The 18,257-nt window shown below is 41.9% G+C and overlaps 2 protein-coding genes across 18 annotated transcripts in view; one reads left to right on the top strand and one right to left on the bottom strand.

Moving 5' to 3' along the window:
* The window catches only part of PTPRM (protein tyrosine phosphatase receptor type M), a 699,958-nt gene that overhangs the window by 442,241 nt on the left and 239,460 nt on the right, over positions 1–18,257 (bottom strand). For all 17 annotated transcript variants that reach the window (XM_043539842.1, XM_043539843.1, XM_043539845.1 and 14 more), the window contains exon 4: positions 2,714–2,792. In XM_043539842.1, coding sequence (XP_043395777.1) covers positions 2,714–2,792 — 79 coding nt within the window. The remainder of the gene's footprint in view (positions 1–2,713; positions 2,793–18,257) is intronic.
* On the top strand, positions 10,034–10,291 carry LOC102931538 (small nuclear ribonucleoprotein F-like). Its single transcript, XM_027824769.3, has one exon. The coding sequence runs from the start codon at positions 10,034–10,036 to the stop codon at positions 10,289–10,291; it is 258 nt and encodes an 85-aa protein (XP_027680570.2).

The raw sequence follows: 18,257 nt of genomic DNA, 5'->3' as shown, positions 1-18,257 counted from the left end.
TGGAGAGGGGAATTCAAAGGAAAAGATGTAGGCCTAGTCTACACTAGGATTTTTACATTAGTGTAGTTACAGATTGCTCAGCGGTGAGAAAAATCCATGCCCCTGAGAGATGTAGCTATCCCAACCTAACCCCCAATGTAGACAGTGCTAGTTTGACCAAAGAATTCTTTCGTCGGCCTAGCTACTGTCTCTGCTACTGCTAATAAGCAGAAGGCAGGTTTGCGAGGAAGCAGCCAGGAAAGGAAGCGCTGGGACATGCCTTTCCTGGCTGCTGCAGCCCAGCAAACCTGCCTGAAGGCAGAGAAGCAGTGGGGAGGGTGGGCCGCAACCAGGAAGCCAGGGCTTTCTATGGGGAGCAGGGTCCTTGGGCTCCTTGCGGCTGTACCTCTCCTCATGCTCTCTGGGAACTGTTTAAAAATTTGAAGATAATCACTCTTAGTTTATTTATTTTGGCAACATTGTAAAACTTGGTAGAGTGTATGCACAGCATTATCTGTCTTGCAAAAAAATTTAGACACTAACAGTTCTAACACAATATTTTTAATTTTCTAGTATACACTATAACTGTTTTGATGTTTATAATGAATTCTTCATATCCTAAATTAATTACTTTACTAAAGAATTGTTTCATTAAAGTAATTAGGTTTCAACATGAATTTCATTGGTTATGCTAGTACATTGCACACTGTGGGGTGTATTCTGCTCTCTGCTTTAACAATAAGTACATTCATGCTTTGAGGATTGATCACTATAAACGCACACATCAAAACTCAAATATTTTGCAGGCAAAATTATTAACATGACAAAATACTACTTAGCCTATTTGAATTACAGATACAAATTCAAAATGCAGTTTAAGCACAAATACTGTAGAAGCAACATGAGAGCCTTCTACGTTTATCAGAACTAAGTGAATCCGAAATAACAGAGCTGCTGATTCTGCATAGCCATCTCCACATTTCAAGATGTTTCTATGTCTTCCTGCCACTAAACTCTAAAACCATTTTTATGAGGCATTCCAATACCCAACAATAAACTACATTTTATTTTAAATGACACAGTGCCTGTTTACAAACCATTAGGGATACCTGCAGGGATAGTATTTGCCAGTTATATGCAGTCTCCCACCCCCTCAACCTTATGCACAATAATAGGTTACAATCGCCAATTCAGAAGATTAAATATTAATATATCTTTATTAGTTGAATTTAATAAGCTTTAACGATTCTAAATAATTTTAGTTTACTTGGGCAGTTTGCTGAAAGTCATGACAAATTACTACATATAAAGCATTTTATTTGTAGTACTCTTACAGTGCCATTTTTCTTTAAGCACTTACGTATATGTATGGACTATAAATCTTTAAGCTGGGGAAGAATATTACAGGAAACGTATTTTAAACAAATAAAACAGAACTTTACGCTATAGACCCAAATAACAGTGCTGTGCAAAGTATATTATGCAATGTTGCATAACAAAGCAACAAACCCACAGCCAGTTAAGTGTTCTGGTTGAAAAGGTCTGAAGGAAATCACACGTGTTCATTTCTTCGCTACTCTACCTGCAGCCACATACCTCAATCTGTGATCTTTGATAAGCAGGGTTGGCATGGGTCAGTGTTGTTATTATTCGCACTGGAGTAACACATAGAGGCCCCAATAAGGGATTGAGAGCCCCATCATGTTAGGCACTGTACAGAACTTGAATTAACAATCATCTCTACAGCTATAATGTACAGCATCTTAATGCTTACAATGGTTGCTTGACAGTCAACAAATGTTTATAACACTGGAATTGTTATTGACATTTCCTGTTTCCTTTGCTTTAGACATGGTCATAAATATAAAGGGAAAGGTAAACACCTTTAAATCCCTCCTGGCGAGAGGCAAAACCCTGTCACCTGTAAAGGGTTAAGAAGCTAAGATAACCTCGCTGGCACCTGACCAAAATGACCAATGAGGAGACAAGATACTTTCAAAGCTGGAAGGGGGTAGGGGGGACAAAGGGTCCTCTGTGTGTGTGTGTGATGCTTTTGCCAGGACCAGAGCAGGAATGCAGGTCAGAACTCCTGTAAAGAGTTAGTAAGCAATCTAGTTAGATATGCGCTAGATTCTGTTTTGTTTAAATGGATGATAAAATAAGTTGTGCTGAATGAGATGTATATTCCTGTTTTTGTGTCTTTTTGTAACTTAAGGTTTTGCCTAGAGGGATTCTCTGTGGTTTGAATCTGCTTACGCTGTAAGGTATTTCCCTTCCTCATTTTACAGAGATTTTTCTTTTACTTTTTCTTTAATTAAAATTCTCTTTTAAGAACCTGATTTTTTTTTCATTGTTCTTAAGATCCAAGGGTTTGGGTCTGTGTTCACCTATGCAATTTGGTGAGGATTTTTATCAAGCCTTCCTCAGGAAAGGGGGTGTAGTGCTTGGGGGGATATTTTGGAGGGGAGACGTTTCCAAGTGGGCACTTCCCCTGTTATTTTTGTTAGACACTTTGGTGGTGGCAGCATAAGGTCCAGGGACAAAAGGTAAAAGGTTGTACCTTGAGGAAGTTTTAACCTAAACTGGTAAGAATAAGCTTAGGGGGTCTTTCATGCAGGTCCCCACATCTGTACCCTAGAGTTCAGAGTGGGGAAGGAACCTTGACAGACATATATTGGAATATTGTCTCAAATACATTTTAGAAAGACAGTTCCAAAATAATATAGGCACTTACTGCATGGATGTCCCAAAACCTTCACCTCGTCAATAGCCAGATACCCTTGATGACCTGAAGTGACCACTTCAAAAATAACCTGAGGAGTGAAGAGAGAAGTTCAGTTTACAACTCTGTAATTACACAGTGGAAATAAAGTCTCTTATATCCATTAAATTACTATGGAAAAATAAGACAACTAAGTATTTATATAAATAATATGTTGAGAACTCATAATAAAAAGCCAAGAATGCATCTTTCAAAAAATTTAGGACCAGAACATAAACATTTTCACAACATTACTCCCCACTGGGTTAAATAACACACCAAAGAGACTCCAAAAGATATTGGATCTACAAAGCGGTCAGATTAACTTTTCATTTTCTGCCCTTTATAGTATAAACCTGTTTATATTTAATACATGACAATTATACGGTATAGCCACATTTCTGCAGTGAAGTGTATCAGACATATGCATGGCTATTTTCATGAGTGCATTAGACATGCTCTTAATCTTCCACCTACTGTACTATGTTAAGTAAAGCAGATCCATTGGCTAGAGTTTGTTTGATGACTATAAATAGGTCACAAGATAAATGGACTGCTCTTGTCAGCTGCATTAAGAGCATTCGAAAGTAAATGTCTCCAAACTTTGGCAGCCCTTGCTTTGAACAACTCAAGTCTGTTTCTGCGGAACAGGAAAAAAATATGCCAGTGGCATTAATGGGTACTTTTTCAAAGTAACGCTCAGGACATGCTAGCTCAAATCCTGCTATTTTTTAATACTGCTTTTCTTTGGAAATTTATCCCTAATTGTTTTTCTCTACTGTGCTCAAGAAGCATACAAAAAAGTTTGGAAGACATTTCACAGGTATACTCTATATTTGACATTGGAGAAGTTGCATAAAAACAAAAGTGACCATGTTCCTTTGCTGCAATGTTTTAAATGACAAGAGTCCAATACAGAATGCAATATGTCACAATGACAATATGGAGCTAGTATAATATTAAAACAAGGTAATGGGTTTTCTGCTGTTGAATAAACACTATAAAATCAAGGATCATGAATTTAAAATAAAATCTTGATGTGACAGTATTCTTCATCATTCCTCGTCCTCCCAACAGACACATGAATTGGTTTGTCCCATCTTAAAAAAAACCTGGCTTTAGTCCCAACTCCCACTAAAAGTTTCACTCCACCTTCTTTCTGCCCTTCATTCCTATACTAACTGAATGAATAGCAGCCTTAAACTCATCTCATATAATTCCATTTTGGACCCCCACTCCACAAATGTGGCTTCTACTCCCTACACTCCACTAAACAACTCTCACCAAGGTCCCTAATGAATTCTTCCAGGACAAATATAAGGGCTTTTATTCCATCCTCTTCCTTCATGATCTGCTAGCTTCCTTTGACACTGTTGACTGTAATGCTCCTCTTCTTGAAATCCTGTCATCCCTGGGCTTTCTTGGCTCCGCCCTCTCCTACCTCTGTAACTGCTCCTTTAATGTCTTGTTCACTTGGTGCTCCTGCTACTTTTCCCCCTTTTGATGGGGGTCTCATCGGACAGAGGTCCATCATCTTTATAACAAATCTACCTCTGGACTCCGAACCAATCACCTGCTGTCCAAACTAAAATCTCAGCCTGTCTTTCTGAATTCTCCTCGTGGGTCCAGCCAACAACAAAAACTTACCAACGCCAAAAGAGAAAGACTGGCAATTTAAAACTCAACAGAACAATTCTTGCTCAAAAAATATATGTAAGAGTATTCTTCAGTTACAGCTACAGCTAGTGACCCTTAAATATCTAATTCTAAAGTAAGGCCATATTCTCTGGGAAAATATTGGAGGAGATTAAATAAATGACCAATAGGGCTTTGGTTGGAAAATATTCCAACACGACTGTTTATTGGTGCAAAGCTGGGTTTTCAACAAAATAGATATATTTTTAAAGTGTCTGGTTTTCATTAAAAAGTCAAATTTTTCATAGAAAAACTAACCACCCCAAACCCCAAATATTTGTAACTGGAAAAGCTGCTGCACTGCTTCATGAGAGTTGTAGTTTGCAAGTCTCATGCCCCAAGTACTCCACCATGGGCTGGGATCCCTAGACAGATTACATCTCCCAAGAAGTATCCTGGCCATGGACTCCTATGATACACCATGGTATCTGAGTGATCAGACAGACTATGGTGCAGCATGGGAAATGTTGTATGACCAGGTAGCCCGGCCAATAAAGAGTGGGAGCAAGAGGCACCCGAAATGTAACTCCCATTGAGGCACCACAGCAGCATTGCTGAATAATTTTTTTCAGTTTTCAAATACTTTTTTTTCTTCCCACTGAAGCTAAAATTGTTCTCATTTGCACTGACATTTCCGGGGAAGGGGGAGGAGCAGAGGGGGACATTTTCCAAATACTACAATGTTCAGTAGTATTCAGCCCAGAACCTATATGAAAGGCTGGAGCAAAGTTCTTGATTGCTCCAATATGCATATAAACAAACAAAGCTGTAAGCTTCTAAATACAAAATAAGCTCTCTAGGAATTTCATAGATAGAAAGATTAGGATAGTTTAAACAAGACATTTATAACAGACCAGAGACACACTGAGTGATCTAAAATATTCTACCATACTCCCAGATAACACACCAAAAATATGAAAAAAGCATATTACATATAATGAAAAAAGCAGTGTTGGACTCTCTGCTGAACTAGTTACTGTCACACAGGCCTTAGGTTTCAATCAACAGTAGTACTAGTTGAAATACACTGGGCCAGATCATGCTCCCATTGAAGTCAATGGCCAGACTGCTGCCATCTTAAATAGGAATAGGACTGAGTCCGTTTTGACACATAATATGCATGTCAGTGAAGCGAAAGAGATACCACAACCAGCAGTGACATACCTCAGCCAAAAAGGCATCACTGACATGCCTTTCACTTTACTCAAAGACATGACACGTGCTACAGAAAGCTGAAAATCCCTGTCACAGTATAATTTTCATCTGTTCACAGTGCTCTAAAATAATATTAGCATGTGCATCAGTAACTGGTATTCCCTTATACTTTGATTAATGCATGAAGATTATGGGCCAAAATTTTCTGGTGTAAATGAGGATGGCTCCATTTTTGCCCATTTACTCCAGCAGAGAATTTGACCCGGTCATAAATATAAAGGGAAGGGTAATCGCCTTTAAAATCCCTCCTGGCCAGAGAAAAAATCCTCTCACCTGTAAAGCGTTAAGAAGCTAAAGGTAACCTCGCTGGCACCTGACCAAAATGACCAATGAGGAGACAAGATACTTTCAAAAGATGGGAGGAGGGAGAAAAACAAAGGGTCTGTGTCTGTCTGTGTGATGCTTTTGCCGGGGACAGAACAGGAATGGAGTCTTAGAACTTAGTAAGTAATCTAGCTAGGTATGTGTTAGATTATGATTTCTTTAAATGGCTGAGAAAATAGCTGTGCTGAATAGAATGAATATTCCTGTCTGTGTGTCTTTTTTGTAATTTAAGGTTTTGCCTAGAGGGATTCTCTAGGTTTTGAATCTAATTACCCTGTAAGGTATTTACCATCCTGATTTTACAGAGGTGATTCTTTTTACTGTTTCTTCTATTAAAATGTTTCTTTTAAAGAACTGAATGTTTTTTCATTGTTCTAAGATCCAAGGGTTTGGGTCTGTGGTCACCTACACAAATTGGTGAGGATTTTTACCAAATCTTCCCCAGGAAGTGGGGTGCAAGGGTTGGGAGGATTTTGGGGGGAAAGACGTTTCCAAACAACGCTTTCCTAATAAAAATAAACCCAGATAAATGTTTGGTGGTGGCAGTGGAAGTCCAAGGACAAAGGGTAAAATAGTTTGTACCTTGGGGAAGTTTTAACCTAAGCTGGTAAAAGTAAGCTTAGGAGGTTTTCATGCAGGTCCCCACATCTGTACCCTAGAGTTCAGACTGGGGAAGGAACCTTGACAGACCCAACGAAGATCACACATTTTTAAAATTACTAGTACATATATACTAGTACATAAGAGTATAAAACTCATTGATGAGATTATAAATCCCAAGTCATACAGTGATTTTTAAACAATAAATACTCCACTTGCACAAGTAAACATGCTGGTTGTCCATGTATACTAGAGTTAAAGACCGGATTTTTAAAAACATCTCAAGCATACGCTCAGTGTGATCGCACTCGCAAATAGATTATTTGTATATCAAAGAACTGGTAAGGGATATAAGTAGCTGTCAATGTGTGTAAACACTCCCTTTGTGCAGACAACCACAGTAGCTGCATGAACAAAAGTACATGCAAAAATGCACATGTATGCTTGCAGGTTTCTCCTAAATGTCTATTGTCATGAAAACATGACCCTAAATGTAAATAGGTGAGTTAGCTAACAGATGTATAAACAAAAAGAAAAGGAGTACTTGTGGCACCTTAGAGACTAACCAATTTATTTGAGCATATTTGGTTAGTCTCTAAGGTGCCACAAGTACTCCTTTTCTTTTTGCGAATACAGACTAACACGGCTGTTACTCTGAAAGATGTATAAACATTTGCCTCCCTATACGCATCATATGAACTCAGGAACTATTTACTTCAGATAGCAAAGTGTAAAGACAGGTGTATGATCAAACCATAATATCACTTGGAGTCAAACAGCAGCTCTCTAGAGGTTTCCAGTTTCACATGCAGAGGGTTATGTCACTCAAACTACATACATGTTCTGGGGGATCATTTTGTGAAGGAGCTACTGAAAGGACCCAGCTTACTCCACAGTTATGCATGTGCATTTGATTGTGAATGCCTTCATTAGATGACAAGGTTTAAACACAGTAAGTCAGATTCTGATCTCAGTTACACTGGTGGAAATTTACAATGACTTCTGTGGAGTTATTTCATATTTACAATAGTGTAACTGAGATTAGAATTTGGCCCAGTATTCAAATTGTGTATCTAAGAAGTTTGCAATTATTGGCACCTGACGCTTAAATGCTGCTTTATATGCATACGTGAAAATCTGAATGCAGAATGGAAACCGCATGGTAATTGTAGGGGAATTTTAATTTTATAACCCAGGACAGGTATTGCTCTCCTTGTATGCAGCACATCCTCACCCTTCCCCTATGCTTTCTACTACACTTGTCCTCCCCTACTAGCTCCCTTCTTTGGCTGTATTTTTACACCATTACTAATTATTTCTGAATTTTTATCAACCTCATTTAAAAAAACAAAAAACAAAAAAAAAAAAACCCATGAAGCAGATTATAACTCCTTCATCCTGTATTTCTTGTGAAAACCATGTACAGTTTTTTCATCATTTTCCACTTGATGAGTTGCCTGATCTGAAGAATGTAAACATTTTCACTCTAGGCTCTCAACTTTCCATTTCATCACAGCTGACACAACATCTGAAGACAATACATGAGGTATATTAGTCCAAATAAAACAACATTCTAGCGCAGCAAGCTGCACTAAACATGATAGTCCTTTGTTTCTTTGGAAATTATTTTGCTGCCTTATCAGTCAGGAAACAACTGGTTAAAACACTGATTTCAGTTGCTCATGAAACACTATGCTGAATGTCTGGCTGAGAGATATTTTACATCAGGCTATTCTTCAGATGCCTGCCAAACAGGAAATAGTGAAGCGGTTTAACATCCCTCCGTCCCTGATCCTGCCTGCTTCAGTGAAGAGCAAAATTAACTTTTCATTTCTGCCACTTCCCCTTCTATATGTGAACAAAGAAACAGAGTTTGCTTACCATCATAATGCCTATGAGTGAAAATGTGCTGTTGGAGATAACTTGCCAGTTCCAAAGAACAAAAGAAATAAGTAATTTTTATCTCTAATGCATGACCTCACTTACTAAATTCTTGCCTTTGTTGTTACAAAGAAATTACAATACTTTTAGTCAAAAGGTGGACCGTACCTCATTATATACACTTTGTAATTCACATAATTTAAAAATATCTATTTGAAAAAGAGAAAGAAAGAAAGTATATTAAGTCTACTTAATGTAAAGATATAGAAGAAGAAGAAAAAAAATCAATAATCTTGCAGAGATTTCTATTAGTTTTACATCCCAGGGCAGGTATTGGTTTCTTTGTTTACAGCACATCCTCACTTCTCCCCTATGTATATAGTATACTCTTCTCCCCATAGCTCTCGTCTTTGACTGTATTTTACACCATCACTCTCCCCTACTACTACCATCCTGCTTCCAAATTTGCACATAAAGTAGAATTTAAGTGCCTACTGCCAACCTGAGCAATCTAAAGAAGGATGTCTTTCCATGCCAAACATTGAAAATGGGGCTTACAATATTTAAAGCTAGTTAAATTAATTGTATTTATGCAGGTTATTTTGTCCTATTTCTCTGACAATTGCCCAGCAACTCTGATTTTAAGGGAAGGAGGTCAGAGTTGATGACAGAATCTTACTGATATGACTTGGGTCAAATGTCTGCTTACTGTTGGACATGTAACTAATGTGACAAAGTTCCTCCTCTGCCTTGGTGGGTCCTGCGCTTATTGGCGGATTTGCTCGCCTCAGAGATTCACGGCAGCCCTCAGTTTGGCCACTTTTGCTAGTGGCTCAAACCTGCCGTTCACTCAGCTAATCTCATCACTGGCGAGCATGGGGAAAAGGAAGGAGAACAATCCCCACAGTCTCTGCTGGTCCACCTAGTGGGTTGGGGGACAGGCCAGGGACCTTCCCCTCTGGTGAGACCCCCAGTTCAGGTCAATTCTTCCTGTATCCAACAGGGAGTTGGGGGGACCCCAGGCCCGCCCTCTACTCTGGGTTCCAACCCAGGGCCCTGTGGATCACAGCTGTCTATAGTGTTTCGTGTAACACCTGTGCGACAGCTACAACTCCCTAGGCTACTTCCCCATGGCCTCCTCCCAACACCTTCTCTATCCTCACCACAGGACCTTCCTCCTGATGCCAGATAGCATTAGTACTCCTCAGTCCTCCAGCAGCACACCCTCTCACTCTCAGCTCCTTGCACATCCTGCTCCCAGCTCCTCGCATGCACACCACAAACTGAAGTCAGGTCCTTTTTAAAGTAAGGTGTCCTGATTAGCCAGCCTGCCCTAATTGATTCTAGCTGCTTCTTAACTGGCTCCATGTGTCCTAATTAGCCTGCCTACCTGAATTTGTTCCAGCAAGTTCCGGAACTGTCCCTGTTACCTTACCCAGGGAAAATGGACCTGCTTAATCTAGGACTAATATATCTGCTTTCTAACACTCCTGCCTTTCTCTTAGACTCCAGCGGGCGCACATGCGGCCCTGCGAGGAATTTTTGTTTTTACCGCTGCCCATGCCAGGCAGCATTACTATGAGCTTGCCCCTGAACCCCAAGCCCTTCCTGAATGGGCTGACAGGGAAGCCGGTGATAGTGAAGCTGAAGTGGGGGATGGAGTACAAGGGCTACCTGGTGTCTGTCGACGGCTACATGAACATGCAGCTTGCAAACACAGAAGAATACATAGATGGTGCATTGTCAGGACACCTTGGTGAAGTTTTGATAAGATGTATCAATGTCCTGTACATCAGAGGAGAAGAAGAAGATGATGATGGAGAAATGACAGAATAAGTTTGTATATTTCTCGAAAATAAAGATCAGTTTTTCACACAAAAAAACGAAAACAAAAAAAACCCCACCACTCTCCTGTAGCCATCTGGGCTGACCCTGTCACATAAAGTTTAAAACAAAGCAATTTTTAAAACTTGGATGACCCAGCCAGAGATGCATCTTTTTCAGAATTTCTAGTAATAAATTACATAATTTAACAAGGGGTTTTTTTTAGCCCCTGGGACATAGGGCAATACTTAAAAAAATGATCAGTTTCTAGTTTTAAATGTATTAAGCCCAACTGATGCCACATATAAGCCACATGTGAATGTGAGTGTGACATTTACTGTACAAGAAACTTCACTCTTTGTCCTTCCTGATAAACTCTAAAGTACAGGGTCTGAACCAAATTCCCAAGCACCAAGTACAGTACATTCAGGTAATGATGTGATTGACAATTTCAGCCAGTTTTGGAAAGACAAGATGGATCTAGTAGTTTATATTCCCTAAACTCCTCATTTATAGGGAAAGGTATTGGACAGTAAAGGGTAAAAGCCAACTTCGTGTAAAGTTATACCTTCAAACTCATGTGTATGGTTACTAGAAAGAAATCTAGAATTCCCACAGAATTCTTATTCCCTCTCAGCCCTTCAAATTACTTAAGAGATGTTTAAATAAAGTACAATAGCCTAAAGGCAAGTGTACTCTACTAAAAATACTTTGTATCTTTCTTCAAATTTCATTTTTTATTTTAAAAGGATGTTTGTTAGTTTTTTTTAAATCAAGTTTTATTACAGCCCTTTTTCTGCATTTCCAGACTGAATGAATTAGAAAGCAAATCATTCAAAAAGAGGGCAGTGAGTATAACTAAGGCCTTGTCTACCCTACATAATTTTGTTGACAAAATAGTAGCGGTTTATACACTACAATGCTCCTTCCACTGACAAAACCACTTTGCTGACAAAATAAAACCACCTTGACAAGAGACGTAGAGCTTTTTGCAGCAAAGTTAGATTGACAAAATGACAGTGTAGACATGGCGCTTAATTATATCACTATAAATGGCTTCCAGGAGGTGTCCCACAATGCCCATCCTGACTGCTCTGGTCAGCAGTTCAAACTCCACTGCCTTGCATGCACGTACACAGGCATCTGCCCCTCCTCCTTTCAGGACCTGGAAATTTCTGAAATTCCACTTCCTGTTTCCTCAGCGTGGAGAGTTCACATCAAATCTTCTTAGCTGATCATGGTGGCTCCATGCAGCAAACACTCTCCTGCTAGGAGTACACCTGAATTATTGGGTCTGCTGGGGAGAGGAGGCTGTGCAGTCCTAGCTCCGGTCAGCCATAGGAACTTTGATACCTACGGTCAGATTTCTCATGGCATGTTGGATAAGGGCTATGAATGAGACATACATTAGTGCTGCGTGAAGATAAAGGAGCTGAGGTAGGCATACCAGAAGGCAAGGAAGACAAACCGTTGCTCTGGTGCTGCACCAAAGACTGCCGCTTCTATAAAGGATGGTGTCCACCTCCTCGACAGCGACCCCACCTCCATCACCAAGAGCCCTGTGGATACTTCATCGGGGCTAGAGACAGTGGAGAGCAGACTCAAGCCCGAGGATGAAGTCGTGGATGAGGAGGTTGAATTGGAGGACAATGCGGCGCACATGGCAGGGTCATCCTGTGGTGTGGCAAGTTGGGACCTCTTTTCCACTTTGGAGGGGGTCTAGCCAGTCTCAGCAGGCCACCTCTGGCATGCATGATGCAAGAGAGGCGAGCTCTGGTAAGTAATCTTTTTGAGTTGATGCTACTTGGTTATATGAGGTAAAGCTGTCCTTTGCTTTGTATATTCTAGAAGTGGGTAAAGAGATAGAAATGTACAAGACGAGCTGTGTTTGAGTGTGCTTCACATTCCCCTGTGCAGCTAAGCAGTGCAGCAGAACAGTGCAGCAGAAAGGCACACCGAGATTTCACGGGAATCCTCCTGAGAGATCTCTAGGAAACTTTCCTGGAGGTACTTGTCAATCCTCTGCTGAAGGTTCCTTGGCAGAGCTGATTTGTTCTTTCCCCCATTGTAGGAAATTTTTCCGTGTCAACTGGCAGTCACTTGTGTAAGGACCAAAGTCACTTGTGTAAGGACCTGGCACACAGGCGAGCAGCATAAGGAGATGCATCCTTGCTTATCCTCAGGAATGAGATATCGGTTTCAATGACCCCTGCCTGTGGAAATGGTGGCAGAATTTACAATATTGTCCCTAGTCTTCTGCAGTGATCCTCTTTAAAAACCTTCTAGGCCCTCTGTCCCGTGCTGAGGCAGCCCCAGGCCAAACTCACCATGTTTAGGGCATTTGCCAAGCTGTGTGCTTACCAAGGGACAGTGAGAAACTGATTCATATTTAAAAAGAGGTGCACTAACAATCATGCTTCTGTTTATTGTGTCTTGTGTTACTGCAGATGTGTCCTTGAGGGGAACCTCCTACACACCTGCAAGTGCCTACACCAGATAAGGAAGCAAATATGGAGGAACAAGGATGACACGTTTCAAGAGGTGCTTCTATCCTCAGAGGTAGAAAAATAAGAATGCAGGACGTGGAGAGACACTTTAAAAGAAAATTATAAAACAGACAGGACAGGACAGGACAGCCAGAAGCAAATTTTAATGGGCCAGGAGCAGATTATAAAAGTGATGGAGGAGATGTTGAAGTCCCTAATCATGCTGCAGGCAGAATACATGCATGCTCGGCCCCCCCTGCAGCCAATACAGAACTGCTTTCCAGGCCCTGCCCAAACTCCTCCCACACATTCCTTGCAGCTTCCCAGCCCATCTTGGTACCATGTTCACTCCACCCCCTCGCGCAGCTTCCAAAATGATAGCTGGACTTACACACAACTGGAAGAGCCCACACTGCCCTTCATTGTTATCTCCCTTCCCATCAAGCCTTTTGTATGTGCTGTTAATTGGTATTTAATAAAAACATACTCTCTGAAAGATAACCAGTCTTTATGTGTCTCCCACACACGGTGATTGCTGCTGAAATTAATACGCAGTTGCAATTTGATCATTTGCTGACTACATATCATGGTCAGGAATCATCAAAATTTTCATAGAAGGCAGCAAGTTAACAAAATATGGAGGAGTACTGTAGAGAATGACAAATTACTGGTGCTCATTGTCATAATGGTGCCTCAAGACTCCCTGATTCAAATAGCACCCCCGTTGAGCCCACCAATAGCCCAGGTATCTGCTGCTCAAAATCACTCATCAGGTGATCCGTCACTGAGCTCCACTCCGGGGGAAACTTTTCACCCTTAGCCTCGCAAATATTATGGAGCGCACAGCCAGCTACTATGGCCATGGGAATGTTTTCTTCATTTAGGTCTAACCTGCCATAAAGGCAGTGCCTGTTTTTAATCTGCCTAAGGCACATTATACAGGCCTTCTCCACCTGCTCAGCGTATTGTTGAACTGCTCCTTGCAGCTGTCCAGGTTTCCCATGTAAGGCTTCATGAGCCATGGAAGTAAGGGGTACGCTGAGTCTCCTAGGATCACCATTGGCATTTCAACATCCCCTACTGGAATCTTCTGGTTTGGAAAGAAAGTCCCTGCTTGCAGTTTTCTGTACAGGCCAGTGTTCCTAAAGATGCATGCGTCATGCACCTTCTCAGACCACCCCACATTAATGTCAGTGAAACACCCACAGTGATCCACAAACCGTCCAATATCATAGAGAAGTACCCCTTTTTATTGGTGTACTCAGTCGCCAGATGGTCTGGGGCCAAAATTGAGATATGCGTGTAATCTATCGTCCTGCTACAGTTGCACATATTGTGCAAACCCATCCACTATTTCACACACATTGTGAGTCACAGTCCTTTGTAGCTCTGCACACTGGTGTTAACACAGTCCCAATGGTGGACTTCCCAACTCCAAACTAATTTGCCACTGACTGGTAGCAGTCTGGAATCCCCAGCTTCCACACAGTGATCACCATGCACTTCTCCACCAAGCGGGCAGCTCTCATTTTGGTGTCCTTGCACCTCAGTGCTGGGGCAAGCACTGCACACTGTTCCAGGAAGGTGGCTTTCCGCATCCAAAAGTTCTGCAGCCACCGTTCGTCAACCCAGACCTGCATAATGATGCGATCTCACCACTCAGTGCTTATTTCACAAGCCCAGAAATGACGGTCCACAGTGTACAACTACTCTGTGAATGCCAAAAGTAATCTGGTGTTGTTTCTTTCCATGGCACACAGAAGGTCAGGCATCTCTGATTCCTGTTCACATTTGGAGCTCGTGACATACTGTATGACCAGCTGAAATGTGTTCATAACAGTGACCACAACAGCAGAGAGCAGTGCAGGATCCATCTTTTCAGAAAGAGATGGCGGGTGCACAGCAAACAGGGGCCATTGAAAAATGCCATGAAACGCAGTCCATGGAATGATGGGACCAAAAAACCTGTGGACACTGAGCCCACACCCATGATGCACTGTTATCCACTCTCCCTTCCCACAATTCCTAGCTGCAGAAGGTGGCAAGTAGCAAAGTAGGATAGCTACCCACAGTGCACGGTTCTCACTGTTGACGCTAGAGCACTAACTATGGATGTGCTCCACCAATAGAAGGAACGTTGTGTAAACATGCGTGTAGTGAGGCGGTGTGGCTCCCCACCACCCTGGAGAGGGATGAGCCCATCCAGCTGCTGGAGTGGGCAGAGCTAGGGAGCTCTGAGCCCGGCCCTCAGAGGGTAAGGCAGCGACCTGAAGCATAAAAGCTCACCCTCAGAGCTCACTGGGGGCCCAGCCGCTGGGGAGGCCAGATGCCTCCAGCCTGGCCGGCGACTGGGAAGCCCCCGCGGCCCAAGGTGCACGCCAGGACTGGCCCGACTTGCCCTGCGCCCGCTACCCGGAGGAGTTGCCGGACCTGCCCTGCACCCGCTACCCAAAGGAGTTGCCGGGCCTGCCACTTGCCCATTACCCTGAGGAACCCCTGGTGCTGGATGCCCTGGAGGATACCACCTGGACCCAGGTACCCCAAGAGGGGGAATCAGGAAGTAGCCCGGGGACAGCTGACCATAGTCTGGCTGAGGAACTGCCAGAGCCTATGACAGTGTGTTGCGGCCAGGAGCCCCACTGACACAGCAGTGGGCCTTCTGCCGCTGCTAGGCCCCGGGCTGGGATGCAGTAGAGTGGGAGGGCCTGCGGCCCCCCTGCCACCCAATCCTTGGGTGGCAGTCTCCCCTTCTTCCAGGTCCTTTAGAGGCCTGGGCCTGCTAACATTGAACTGTTTGCTCAGCCCCTGCCTGAGGGCCTGAGCTACTGACTTGGTTGTCCCGTCCTGACCCAGGGCCTGGGCCTATTTCTACATACTGTTTGCTACTGCTCAGCCCCTGCCAGAGGACCTGAGCACCTGATTTATTGTTGCCCTGCCTTAACCTAGGGCCCGGGCTTATGGTGCTTGTTTCAGTTGCTGCAAGGGCCGCCGAGGGAGACTCCCGCGGCTGGACTAATTTCCCCAAACATTATCTGTGTGTTGTGAGCTGGTGTGGCTCCCCGCCGCCCCGGAGAGGGTCAAGCCTCGGCTAGCCGCTAAACAATGCACAAATGATGTAATTATACCAGTTTTTGAATGTCAGGGTGACTTGGATTGACAAAATTCTGTAGCGTAGACAAGGCCTTAGCAGTTATGCCTAACTGCCAATTTGCAATGTTAGCTGAGAAACTCACCAACCTGAACTCAGCCGGGAGGGGGGGGGAATTGTATCTCACAATCTGTGGAGTTGTACAATTGCTTATGCTTAAAAAATTAAAGCACATTTTAATACTCCACACTGATCTGACAACATAAAATAACCCTATGAAATAACAGATTTTTCTCCTATTAAAGAGGTAGCAAGCAGGTCATATATACTTAAAGAAACCAGATCTTTTATTCTGTTGCCCTCTGCTGAAAACAAGTAACCAATACTTCCTGACTGGTGCAGCTCTAAGGGAGGGGCAGGTTTTAAGTAGCAGCAATTAGAACAAGAATTAATTGAGGAATTAAATATATCTTAATAATCAGAATACTTGACAATTTAAGTTTAAATGACAAGTAATTAACCTACAATTAGTTTTGGTAGATGCAGGTTATCAATGTTATTTATATATCTAAAAAAAGAAAAGGAGTACTTGTGGCACCTTAGAGACTAACCAATTTATTTGAGCATAAGCTTTCGTGAGCTACAGCACGATGCATCCGATGAAGTGAGCTGTAGCTCACGAAAGCTTATGCTCAAACAAATTGGTTAGTCTCTAAGGTGCCACAAGTACTCCTTTTCTTTTTGCGAATACAGACTAACATGGCTGCTACTCTGAAACCATTTATATATCTAGTACGGTAGTTTGCCATGTAGGGTGAAACCTACACAAATAATTACCTGGTACAAAGAAAATGTATCTTGGATTAAAATGATTACAAGTACAGGCTCTGACCACAGTAAAGAGTCATTTCTAAATGGAAACCTGACATAAACAGTACCAATAACACAAATAACTATAGGAATACAATATAACAAAATATTAATTATTAAATCTTTTAAATGCTCTGCCTCTGTTTATGTTAATAATATGCAGGATAAAACCACTTTAAATACCAAATAAATACTAAAATGTTTGACTAGAATTGGATTTACTCCACAATAATCAGTCTTGCTTTTATTCAGTTAGCATTAGTGGGAGTTACTTGCCTACATTTTTCATGGATCATCAGGAAAATAGACTCAAAAATGTTTTTAAGAGATCTGCATTGTACAAATACCATTCCTTTAAAACACTAGCATGTTAAAACATGTAGCCTGTGTTCATATTTCTGGCTTCATTTTGATTTTATTTGTTGGTAGGTACCCTGTGGGTGTCCTATTAATGGACTGGAAGTGTATAGCACTGTCATGTAGCTGGGTATTGCTACAATTATAAAAACAAAAAACTAAACTATTGTTACATTACCTAGTCCATCCCTATCAATGCAGGATGTTTTCCTGCAGTTCTTATTTATTTGTAGATTGTCCCATCATCTTTTATATATGCCAAATAATGGGCTTCCATCACTATTGTTGCAAGACCACTGCACATTCTGCTATGGAGGTTTTTCCTGTCCCTATTCTTTCTAGGAAGTGGGGCAGAGAGAAGATGGCTGACGCCTTGTGAGGAGTAATAAGTGCTAAGTAAGTAATAAATGGTCCCTGGGAAAGACACTCAAGTACTGGATAGGATGTGAAAGACTCAATTCCCAGGGATTTTGTGACAAAAGACAAAGGTTAAGGAGTTCATTAGAGGGGAAGCTTTAAGAGCAGTGGGACCAAGGTAGGCAGTGACGAGTACAGAAACAGCTGTGGAGACTGTAATTGTGATGGGAAAACTGAGGAGACTGTGTCAGAGATCCTTGAGGAAGCGGATGCAACCAAAGAGGCAGGAGATGGCGCAGCAGCTGAGGACAGAGAGATAGATCCTCAGCTGGTGTAAATCAGAGTAACTCTATTCAAGTCACTGGAGCTACATCAAATTACAAAAGCTGAGAATCTTCCCCATCGGCTGTGACTAAGCCTGAAAAGCCAGATTGCAGTTATCTAGGGAGCCTGAGCTACAGGCTTCTGTTAAACTGGTCCCAGAGGGGTGGGAAAGGCTATTTGGAAGTATCTTGATTCCTCAGACTTCAATTAGCTAAAACGTATTAGCTGAAATTTGATGCAGATTATAAGAGAGAGCACATGAATGTCTTCTGAGATTGCCTGTATCTCTATCAACATGGCATTTTAGCCTCATCCTAATGGCACAGGATATTTTATTAGAAGTTTGTCAAAATCCCCTTCCCCCGACATCCTTTTGGGGTGTGGGGTGTATGGTGTACATGTGTGTGATTGTGGAATCATGGTAAACTTTCCTACAGAGGGGTAGCATCTTAAGAAACGGCAATGTTAAGCTCCTTAGGCTCTAATCAGAAGAATG

The sequence above is a fragment of the Chelonia mydas genome, chromosome 2, assembly GCF_015237465.2.
Source record: "Chelonia mydas isolate rCheMyd1 chromosome 2, rCheMyd1.pri.v2, whole genome shotgun sequence".
NCBI lineage: Eukaryota > Metazoa > Chordata > Testudines > Cheloniidae > Chelonia > Chelonia mydas.
Note: the sequence above shows the minus strand (reverse complement) of the source record. Positions and strands in the feature narration are given on the sequence as shown.

Excerpts from the sequence above, each read along its gene's own strand:
- LOC102931538 (XM_027824769.3), top strand. The coding sequence starts at position 10,034 with ATGAGCTTGCCCCTGAACCCCAAGCCCTTCCTGAATGGGCTGACAGGG.